Source organism: Petaurus breviceps, unplaced genomic scaffold (genome assembly GCF_028583685.1).
Source record: "Petaurus breviceps papuanus isolate PSGF00001 unplaced genomic scaffold, PetGlider_PUasm1.0 37, whole genome shotgun sequence".
NCBI classification, from domain to species: Eukaryota; Metazoa; Chordata; class Mammalia; order Diprotodontia; family Petauridae; genus Petaurus; species Petaurus breviceps.
Genome location: NW_027186296.1, coordinates 59015550 through 59027687, shown reverse-complemented (window position 1 = coordinate 59027687; position 12138 = coordinate 59015550). Strand labels below are relative to the sequence as shown.

The 12138-nt window shown below is 37.0% G+C and overlaps 1 protein-coding gene across 5 annotated transcripts in view; it reads left to right on the top strand.

The window, feature by feature from the left end:
• The window catches only part of CHD2 (chromodomain helicase DNA binding protein 2), a 153458-nt gene that overhangs the window by 105962 nt on the left and 35358 nt on the right, over positions 1-12138 (top strand). For all 5 annotated transcript variants that reach the window (XM_069098519.1, XM_069098521.1, XM_069098517.1 and 2 more), the window contains exons 30-31: positions 206-247; positions 4353-4492. In XM_069098519.1, coding sequence (XP_068954620.1) covers positions 206-247; positions 4353-4492 — 182 coding nt within the window. The remainder of the gene's footprint in view (positions 1-205; positions 248-4352; positions 4493-12138) is intronic.

Genomic DNA, 12138 nt, shown 5'->3' with positions numbered 1-12138 from the left:
AGAAGCTGGGATTAGAATAATTGGTATAAATGTAGTTGTGTTCATGACAATTCCACAATTCATAGAATGGAATTTACATGAAAACTGTAGGTATTTGCGTAGTGTTACATGTTACAGTGAAGCAAGGGAACACTTGAAACAGTATTTTAGATGTTTTGTCATTTTAATGTAGTTCTTTATGTATTTTTACTGTTTTTCTTCTTAGGTTCATCAAAGCATATAAGAAATTTGGGCTTCCTCTCGAACGGTAAGTTAAGTAGTAGTTGTCCACCAAATACTTTATTCACAGTTTAAAAAATGTTTATTTACTGAATTAAAATACTCTACGATATTTTGTATGCACCAGTGATGAGATCACTTATCTTTCTTTTTTTTGTAAATAGTATTTTATTTTTTTCCAATTACACGTAAAGATAGTTTTCAACATTCATTTTTGATAAGATTTTGAGTTCCAAATTTTTTCCCCTACCTCCTTCCCATCTCCCATCCCCAAAATGGCAAGCAATCTGTAGGTTATACATGTGTAATCATGCAAGCATATTTCCACATTAGTCATGTTGCAAAAGGAAGAAACAGAACAAAAAGGGGGAAACCACAAAAAATAAAAAACAAACAAACCCAAAAGTGAAAATAGTATGCTTTGATCTGCATTCAGACTCTGTAGTTTTTTCTCTGAATGTGGTGAATAGCATTTTCTGTCATGAGTCTTTTGGAATTGTCTTAGATCATTGCATTGCTGAGAAGAACTAATCGATTATAGTTGATCATTGCGCAATGTGACTGTTACTATGTACAGTGTGCTTCTGGTTCTTCTCACTTCACTCAGTATCAGTTCATGTAAGTTTTTTCAGGTTTTTTGAAATCTTCTTGTTCATCATTTCTTATAGCACAGTAGTATTCCATCACATTCACATAATACAGTTTGTTCAGCCATTCCCCAACTGATGAACATTCCTTCAATTTCCAATTCTTTGCCACCACAAAAAGAGCTGCTAGAAATATTTTTGTAGATATAGGTCCTCTTCCCTTTTTTATGATCTCTTTGGGATACAGACCTAGTAGTGGTATTGCTGAATCAAAGGATATACAGAGTTCAATTGCCTTTGGGCATAGTTCCAAATTGCTCTCCAGAATGGTTGGATCAGTTCACAGCTCCACCAACAATGCATTCGTGTCCCAATCACTTATCTTTCTTTCTCTTTTTTTTTTTCCGCTTCTTGGAGGGGGAAGGTAGAGCAGTTGGGGTTAAGCAACTTGCCCAAGGTCATTTAGCTAGTAGGTGTTAAGTGTCTGAGGCTGGATTTGAACTCAGGTCCTTTGGTACTCTATTTACTGCACCACCTAACCACCCCTCACTTATCTTTCTTTAGATAATAATGGATACAATTTATTTTCAAATCATTATATTTGGTACAGTTTCCATATGAAAAACTGTTCTATATTGTTAGTATAATGCATTCTGCTATACTTTCGAGAGTGTACCAGTATTGAATTTGGCAATCTATATAGCAAAGAAGAAACTATGTTTCAAGTAGTCTAGTATTCTGTTTTCATTTTCAGGTTTTATTTTTTTTTAATATGGTATAGTATATAACAAACCTATGTTGGGTGGACTCCCTGTGGTGAAGTTATGGGACAACATTGACAAGAGTCAACACAGGATGGATAGGCTGTGAACTGCATCATAGAAAGAACTTCCAGGGGCGGCTAGGTGGCGCAGTGAATAGAGCACTGGCCCTGGAGTCAGGAGGACTTGAGTTCAAATCCAGCCTTAGACACTTAACACAAAACTAGCCGTGTGACTTTGGGCAAATCGCTTAACCCCAATTGCTCTGCTTTCCCCCATCCAAAAAAAAAAAAAAAAGAAAGAACTTCCAAATCTGTGAGATCACATCTTTTGAGTGTTTGAGTCATGTTACTGATGAGAGAAAATTGTCCTGATTCTTATTACTACTGGTAAATGTCTGCTGTAGTGCTTTGAAATTTAGAGCTCATGTAGCTTCTCCTTTGTAGAAGGGATGTTTTCCCTTCAGAAAAAAATTAATTATTACTTACAGATAGGAATACTGAAGTACACAGTATATATTGCATAAGCATGTGCACTTACAGTTTTAGATATACAACAATCTTAACTTATAGACCACTATCTGTATCCAAAGGATACATTTCTGTAGTGGGACTGTTTTTAAAACCCTGCTATTTTCTGTTGTTTTGAACCAAGTTTGCTGGCTGGTTTGGATAATTAGTAGAGTTAGTTTCATTTGGTTTTTTGATGAGTAAAGGATGTTGTATTTATTCAGATGTGAGTGCTGTGAACCTGTTGAACCTTAGAGTTAGCTGAATTAATAAGTAAAAGTGTAAACTTGTGGCAGGCAACATATCCTCCTGGATGGTTACAGGGAAGGTCAAATAGTTTTTGGACCTGGGTTGCAGTGGATCCTGGGATCATTCCTCAGTATATTTCACTGTAATAGAGATTGTCAGCTCCCTGGTAGAGAGAGGCCATATTATGCATCTCTTTGCTCTTCACGAAGAACTAAGGAAACAAGTATTTGTTAATTGCTTACGAGAAATTGCTAAGCAGTGAAGATAGAAATATAAGCAAAAAGAAAGACAGTCCCTGCCATCAAGGAGTTTATATTCTGATGGGGGGAAAACACACGAAAAGATGAAAAACATAGGAGTTGGGGGTAGGGGTGGTGGGAGTGAAGGTACCCATTGTAGGGGTATTGCTTTGAAGTCTAGAAAGCCAAGAACCACCTGGGAGGGGAGTGAAGGCAGGCTGACCTGGGCCTTTCAAAAAAAAAAAATGGAGGCTCCAGGGGGAGCACAGTAATGGTAGAAGGGGAACAGATCCAGAGGAATATGCCTGGAGAGAAAGCTACATGGGTAGTAGGATGTTCCAGGGCAAGAAGACCCCAGGAATTAAGTCCAGAATTAGGTGGTAGTAGAGGCATGATTTTGAAGTCTATAAAGTCAGGAACAGGGATGAAAGGGGAATAAAGGCAGGCTGGTTTGGGCCCTTCCATCAAATGGAGGTTCCAAGGGAACCTCACCAATGGGGGTTGAATATTGAAATATCTGGCTAAGTCATGTCACCTGAAATCAATAACATTTACTGAATATCCACTGTATGGAAAATACTGGGTTGAAGCCAGTTTTTAGGCACTTGATACATTAGTATACATTATGTACTTGTAGAGATAAACAAAACGTATAACAGAAGTAATTCAGTACTTAGCTCCTAGAAATATTGTTCAAAATGGAAGTTTTTAGGAAAAGGAAAGGGAATGAGTAGTGGGGAAACAACATTCTGGTAAGATTAAATTTAACAAAAATACATTAAAAAGTCTGTATTTGGGTTTAAAAAGTAAATTTTACAAGTACAGTAAAGGCTATCTATGAAAGACCTCTTGAGAGTTTTAGTGGATTGAAGACTACAGTATATGAATCAACTCTGTGACATGAAAACCAAAGAAACGAATTTTTATGTATCCTACATTCATTAATATAGACCTAGTATCTAGAGTGAAGGTAGTTATAACTTTTCAGGGTGGAATAGGCTACCTCAAGAGATAATGGTTTCCTTATTAGTGGAAGTCTTGAGAAAGAAGTTAGAAAACCACCTGTCAGTGATGAAATGGAGGGGCTGTTTGGTTATGTAGGTTGGATTAGATGACTTCTGAAGACCTTAATAACTCTAAGAATCTTTGAATGTAAATAACATCCATAATTTAAAAAACTTATTATCAAATGTCAGTGGAATTTATCAGTGTGAGTATTCCTTCAGAGATACTATGGGGCACTTCATAGTACAGAGTACTAGTTTAATGCTTACTCATCCCATGCAGTTTATAATAATTGCACCAAATTATTGTACAATCCAGATAATTTAAAAGAATGTAAAAAAACACTCTTGAACTGCCCTTCTGTTCTATATTTGGAATATTCTAAGTGCTATTTGAAAAATGGAAAGTAAAAATTTCACTTACTTCATTCCTACTTAAACTGAGGAAGAGAGAGCAGAAAAAAAAAATCAGGTCATTCCAACTCTGGGGCTGGTACTCTTACTCGCTGAGCCACCTGGCTGCCCCTAAGCAGTTGGGGTTAAGTAACTTGCTCAAGGTTACACGGCCAGGTGTTTCTGGGTGGGTGCTAAGTGTCTGAGTCTGGATGCAATCCCAGGTCATCCCGACTCTGGGGCCGGTGCTTTTACTCACTGTGCTACCTGGCTGCCCCGAGAAAAAAAATTCTTACAGGACCAAGTGGGGGGGAATGATGCTGAGGGTCTCTGTTCAATATTGGAGAAGTGGGACGAGTGTCTGAAGTGTTCTCAACTTGTCATTCTACAGTCTAGAGTGCATTGCTCGGGATGCTGAGCTGGTAGATAAGTCTGTAGCAGATCTGAAACGCTTGGGTGAATTGATTCACAACAGCTGTGTTTCAGCAATGCAAGAATATGAGGAACAGCTGAAAGAAAATGCCAGCGAAGGTAAGTCTGGAAGGACATTCTTCTGAACTCTGGTACATGTAGCCCCAAATTCCACCAGTGCTCTAGTTGTGTGTCCTAATTCTTTATTTGCTGTAGCTGTTCTGACATTGACCTTGTGCCATCTCCAGGGATTTTAAGTTCATGGAGAACTAAAGATGATACACAGATAATAAAGAAGTTGACAACCAAATAAGTATTGTTTGATAAACAGGAATTCAATGGATATAGCATGCTAGATTCAGTTCAGCAAACATTTAGTAGATCAATATATACATGTATGTATTTATGTATGTTTGTGGCACTAATGATAAGAAAGACAAAAAATAAAAACAGTACCTTCCCTCTAAAATCCTAAATTTTACTAAGGATAGGACCCCCACTCCCCTTTCTTGATATATTTGTGTGTGTGTATACGCACATGTAGATTTGTATATGTATATTTGCAGATATATACGTGCTATATACAGGCATATATGTAAATATACACACATTAATTCATATGAAGAGGGAGGGAACAGTGGGGAATGAGTGCAGATAGTGTGTGATGTGATGAAAGGTTTCATGGAGGACAGAATTATATAGGAAGCAAACTGGAAATTGTATGAAGACAGGGCAGGGAAAGCTTGCGTTCTATACATTGGAGACAGCCTGTGCCGTGAACTGAAATGGATAGGATATAGAGTGATCAAGGAACAACTTTGTGGGTCAGTATTCCTGAAATATATAATGCATCTGCAGCATGGATTAGGAGGAGAGACTGAAAACGGGGAGACTAATTAAGAGACTATTATACTAATCCAATCCTGAACAGGAGGCGTGGCCTTTTCAGTGGAGAGAAGGGGACAGACATAAGAGGTTATTTGGAGGTAGGATCAGCAAGAAGATATATGAGCTGAAGAAGAGAAAAGAGTCAAGGATGGGTATAAGGTTTGCAAACCTTGTTGACTGCAAAATGGTGCTCTGATCAGACCTAAGGAAACATGGCTGATGAGCAGTTTAGAGGGGTAGATAATTGGTTGTTTTATATGTCAGTGGGACATCTGAATAGAGATGGCAGCTGGTTTTTTGGAAATGTGGGGCAAAAATTTGAAGAGAGATTAAAGTCATTACACACACACACACACACACACACACACACACAGAGTAGCGCCAATGCAATATTCAGTGTCCACAATCACTATAAATATACCTATGTAGTGCTTGATCACAAAATATAACACTCTCCATATAGAAGACAGAAGCAAAACATTTATTCAGATGCTAGAAAACTGAATCCCACAACCAGTAAGCTTATTCCATCATAATAGCAAAGAAGTTAATAAGCCATAACAGCACAGAGAGCCACACCATCCATTAGCCTTCCCATGAATTAGCATTTACTCATAAGCCTGTCTCCTTCAGAGGCATCCTCTCCTCCCAACTGTCTAGCTTACTCTGACTCCCAGCTTCCCGTGGCCTCTGCTCCACCCTTCAGCAAACTCCTCCCACCACAGGCTCCATGTGAATACATTTAGCCTATTAGGGGGGCAGAGTTTATTTTCAAAGCAGGGAAGGTCTTCAGATTCCCTTAGGCTTATTAAGGGGCAGGGAAGATCTTCAAATTCCCATTACCTTTACACACAGACATAAACATACATACACAGATACACACATATATAATAATGAGATTCATCAGTTTAGATATGATAATAGGGAGAAAGGAAGAGAGGGAGAGAATTGGATACAGGGTCACAAGTATTCCATCTTGACCCACTTGAGAAGCAGTCAGTGTTTTTTTTTATTTTTTTATGTATAACAGAGGCTTTCAGTAGTATGGAGGTGAGGCTGAGAAAGTAAATAAATGAAGATGGAAGGTGAGATGGAAGCATTGGAAATTATGATCCAAAAGGGGAATTTCGGAGTTCAAGATTATGGGACTTGTAAAGTGTTAGTATGACATCCCTTTGTTTAGATGAGCAGTAATAAAAATTTAAGTTGTTAAAGACAAAAGTACCCAAAGGGGCATCAGTATGTATTATTAAAATCATTAACCATGAATGCAGAGCTTGAAGTAGAGAGGATATGAAATACTTAACTCCATGAAAAAAGAGCTTGAGTGAACTTGAGGCTGGTAGAGTTCAGCAAATGAGATGGTGGATTCTTATCTTTGTTGTGGTGCGAGGGTTTCAAAGTTAAGTTAAATGAAACTAGGAAGTGCTGACTTGACAGTTATTGCAACTCATTCCTATTTTAACTCCAAATGAGTGGTACATTTGTACCAGGTAAGTAGCAGTAGTAATCCTGGATTGACATAAAGCTTTTTATTGTCCTCATAAATTAAAAGGAGTTGTTTAGTTCATGTGGTTGTATTGTGATTTAATTTTATAGAACATTGCTTGAAGAGTATCACTGGTTAAGTTTTGTAAATATTTTTATTGTAGTAAGATTTTTGTTACAATAGGATTTGACTTGTAGTAGCTGCTATTTTTCTGGGGAACTCATATGACTTTTGCCATTGATGTGTTTTCTTATTTTTGCAAGTTCCATGGATCTCAAAAATACTGTACTGCAGCAGTGGAAATGAACTTTAAATTGAGTTCCATAATCTACTAGTTCTTGTGTAGTTCTGGAGCTTTTGTTGTCATATGGTTTCTCCTATGACATTCCACCCTTGCCTGTCCCTCCTTTCCCCAATACATGACTGTCTTGATTTATTTTTTTAGTAGCGAAAATACTTTTTGTTTGTCTATATATCAGCTAGTAATAATTGAGTTTTATGGAAACAAATTTGCTGTCATGATCAGTTGATTTCTTCATATAAGAACCACAGAATATGTATCTGTTGTTACAGTAAACCAGGGCCATTTCATTATCTTCATTAACTCGATGCCTAGTTCCTGAAATATTTTACTTCACACAAAAAGTAGAAATGAGCTCAAGGATTTCAAATTGAGTCATTAATAGCATCATTTAGTTAGTAGGCTTTGATTTTTATTTTTGAATCTGAATAGATTTTTATTCTCTCTAACTTTAGGCAAGAGTTAACCTCTTTGTCTATGCCTTAGCTATAAGATGTTTAGTTTTAACCTAACCATTCTTATATAGTAGAAATCATTTGAAGATTATCTGGGTGATTAACTTACAAAGTATTTGGAACTTCTTTAAACTACCTATTAGATAACATTTTTATTATTAGAAATATTGAAAGAACTTAAGCTTAAATTTTCTTTTTAAAATCTTTTTTAAAATCCTAAACTTATCAAGCACTAAAAAAGGTCCAGTTCCATGTATGCACCAGAACAAGAAAGTGTAAAGCTCTATTCTATACTGCTCTCTTAAAAAAAAAAATATATATATATATATATATAATATATAAAATCAGTTCTACCTGTTAACTTTTAGAACTGCCCTACTTATTAGTACTCCTGAACTTTTCTTTGTTTCTTATATCATTTAAAAATGTTTCAGTACTTAGCCCATTTGACATTACTATTGCTCTTACCACCCTAATAAAAACAGAAGAAAAGAAAACTTGCAGCAAATAAGTGTAATTGGACTTCTGGGTAAAATGGTTGCCTGAAAGAGTGGCAGACTGCCCAACTCCACTCCAGCAAAACCCTGAAGTGCTAATAATGATCAATAAACCCAAGGTGAAACTATAGCAAGTGAATTATTTCTATGCTAGAACTTCACAAAAAGTCAGCCAGAAGCCCAAGGGTAATAGGCTAGCAAAGCCACCAGCAGCTCAGGTTACCCTGAGTGTGATTAGATACTTGCTAGGGACACATATTGCCTGTAAGGCTCTATGTCCAGAGGAAACAAGATCAGAAGGATCCCCTGAAAAAACCCCAGGATTGGGACATTGGGAATCATGGACACAGAATCCTTGCAGTGGATAGCAGTCAATGAAGTGTGGCAGTGTTCAAACACTGACATTTCTAGACCAATTGGCCAGCTCTGAGGTCCCTCACATTATATACTGTGGCACTAGAGAAGGTTCTGAAGATACAGCATTTGGAACATCAGAGATGGGGGGAGACAGCTAAGTCTTAGTGGTGGAGATCAATGAAAGGACCAAAATGACGCAGGGCAAGATCACCAGAGTTGACCATCCCACCCAATAGTCGATTGGAGGGGGTGGGGAAGAAAAGGGTCCTAGACCTGTCACAAAAACACAACTTAGGAAGTAAAGCTGGAGAGAGGAGTAAATTGATTAAGACACTCAACAGTATCAACAATTAATGTAAATCTAGAGATCCCAAAAAAGGAAAGAGTAACTGTAACAACTAATGACTGTTAAAAGAGACTGGGAGGGTAGGGGTGCAGGTGGGGGAGGATTTTTCAAAAGCACTACATGAATATGTACTTATTATTGAATATGTATTTATTTTTCCTCCTTAGGAAAAATGAAGCAGGAGATAGGAAATGAAATAATGCTTTTGAAGAAAAAAATTGGAAGGGGAATAGATATCTTAGAACAGAAAATGGTAAACCTTACCCAAGTAATGAACTTCCTAAAAACCAGAATAGACCAGATGAATCAATGACTCCACCAGACAATAAGAACTGTCAGGACAAAATAGAAAAAAATAGAAGAAGAAAATGTAAGATCTGATTTAAAAAACAATAGACCTCAAAAACAGGTCAAGGAGAGGTCATTTAAGAATCGCTGCCATCCCTAAAAACCATGATTTAAAGAAAAAAGCCTGGATAATATACTTCAAGAAACAATAAATTGCCCAGGTTCATTAGAACTAGAGGCCTGTAAAAAATAAATCCACCAATTACCTCCTAAAAGAAACCCCAAAAAGAATAGTCCCAGGAATGTCACTATATTGTTAGTTTTTGTTTAATTGTTTTACTTTGTTAATTGTTTGTAATATAAAAGCAAAACACAGTGATTAAAAATAGAACAAAGTGAGATTAGAAAGAATTCACCAATCACTTCTTGAAATAAATAGCCAAAAGAAGTCCCAGGAATGTCATAGCCCAAATTCAGAGCTTCTGGGTCAATCAGAAAAAAGTACTTTAAGCATCCAGAAGGAGGCAGTTCAAGTACCAAGGAATCAATCAGGATCACAAAAGACTTGACAGTTTCTTTAATAAATGAGATCTTGCAATGCAGTTTTCCAAAAGCCAAACTATATGGGCATACAACCAAGTATTACTTAACCTGCAAAGCTGAGTAAACATATTTATATTAAGTGTACTTCTCTTGACATAGGAGACTTTAAAGCATTTAGGATAAAAAGATCAGAGCTGAATCAGTAGGAATGGTGAGATAAAAATGAGTTAAGAAAAACCTACAGCAGAAATGGTGAAAAAGACAATTTCATAGATTGCTAGATTATATGGATTGACACAGAGAAAGTGAGCAGAACCAAACGAGAAAACACACACACACACACACACACACACACACACACACACACAGAGTTTGGTTTAGAAATACTCAACAGAGAAAAACCAAACAAAAAAAAGCCCTCAACACAAGCAAGTAAAGGAGGGTTAAAGTGGAGGATGATACTGGGGAGGGGAAAAGTAAGAAAGGAGGGAAGAGAGGAAAACTAAGGGTGTGCCTATCAGATGGAGGAGGCTGAATGAATTGTGTTACATGGATATGAGGAAAGACCAAAGAGACTATTTCAGAGAATCCTAGGAAGTATAAGCTAATGTAGCATGAAGTGAACAGAATCAGGAGAACAGTTTTGACCATGAAAACAATATTGTAAAGAAAAATAACTTTGAAACACTTAAGAACTCAGACCAACCCCATATCTAGGGGACCTATGATGGAATGTGGTAGCATGAAAGTGTCTGGGCAATTTTCATTTATGATTTCTTGAAGTATGTTATCTAGGCCTTTTGTTTTTTTAAATCATGGTTTTCAGGGATACTTTATACCAAGAAGTTTATACAAGAAGGACAGTAATATTATAAAACAACTTTGAAAGATGAGAACTCTGATGAATGCATTAACCAACTCTGTCTCTCGAAGAACTTTTCTGAAGCATTTTGGCAAGGAGGGTTAGTGACAGTGATACAAAAAAACCCCAACAACAACGCAAAACCAGAGACAGACAGATAGCTATTGAAATATTTTTAAATTGAAAGAAAGAACCACAAATAAGCAGTGCAGTTTTGAAAGTCACGTGGAGAATTATGTACATTTTAAAAAGCAAGCTGTGTGAAATGCAGATTTATAGTTTAATAGGGAATTCTCATGTTCTGTGCATACTTAAATGCTCTTTTAAAAAAGTTTTTAAGTTCAAAATTAAAAAGAAAGGAGATGTCACCACTGTGTATGGACTAAGATCTAAATTGTATGCATTCTCTTGGTGATTAAATAACCCTATCCTATATTTAAAACTAATATAGTCTAGCAAAACAAATTCATATAGTGGTCATGTCTGAAAATGTATATATTGTAAATTCTGCACCTGGATTCCGTCACTGCACTGTCAGTAGGTGGTTACCATACTTCATCATAGGTCTTCTAGATACGTGGTTTGGTCAGAGTTCTTAAGGGTTTCAAAGCTATTTTTCCTTACAACTTTATATTCATTGTCAAAATTGTTCTGGTTCTCTTTACTTCACGCTCATACTTCCTACATTTTCTGAAATAGTCTCTTTGGTCATTTCTTATGGTGCGGTGACATTCCATTACATTAATATGACACAATTCATTCAGCCTGCCCCAGCTGATAGTCATCCTCCCTTTCCCCTCCCCAGTACTATCTGTCCTTCATCTTAACCCTCTTCACCTGCTTCTGTGTTGTTGTTTTCTGTTTGTTTTTTCTCTCTTGAGTATTTCTAAACCAAACTGTGTGTGTGTCTAACCCTTTTTCCAAATTATGGAGAATAAGTTCTACCCCATTTTTTCTTCTATTATACTCTAATGCAAGAGTGGGGAGGGAACCTGTGGCCTTCTGGGTCTTGGGTGAGGTCTTTTGACTAAGTCCAAGTTTTACAGAACAAATGCTTTTATTAAGGGGATTTGTTCTGTGAAATTTAGATTCAGTCAAAGTGCTGCACTTGAGGAACTAGAGGGCCACATGTGGCCTCAAGGCCAGAGGTTCCCCACCCCTGCTGATGTATTACTTTATAATCTTTCCTTTTCTTTCACCTCTTAAAACCCTCAGAACAAAACTGATTCCTCCCACAGCCTCTAATTGTTTTGAAAATGTTAAGGTTCTTACAGCAAACGCTTGTTTGTCCTCCCTCTGTAAGAATGTTAGCACATCATCAGTGTACAGCCTTTCCTAATTGCTTGAATAAATTTATCATTCTAAGATTTTTCTCAGCTCTTGTGTTTACATTTCAAAGTTCCCACTCAGTTCTGATTTTTATATCATAAGTCTTTGAAAGTCCTCTATTACATTAAAGGTGCATTTTTTTTTTCTTATTTTGGAGGGGGGAGGGCAGGGCAATTGGGGTTAAGTGACTTACCCAAGGTCACACGGCTAGTGAGTGTTTAGTGTCTGAGGCCGGATTTGAACTCAGGTCCTCCTGACTCCAGGGCCGGTGCTCTATTCACTGTGCCATGTAGTCACCCCCACATTTTTTTTTTTTAACTCTGTAGGATGATACTCAGCTTTGCAGGGTAAGTTATTCTTGGTTGTATGCCCATATGTTTTGACTTTTTCAATATTGTATTCCACCATCTT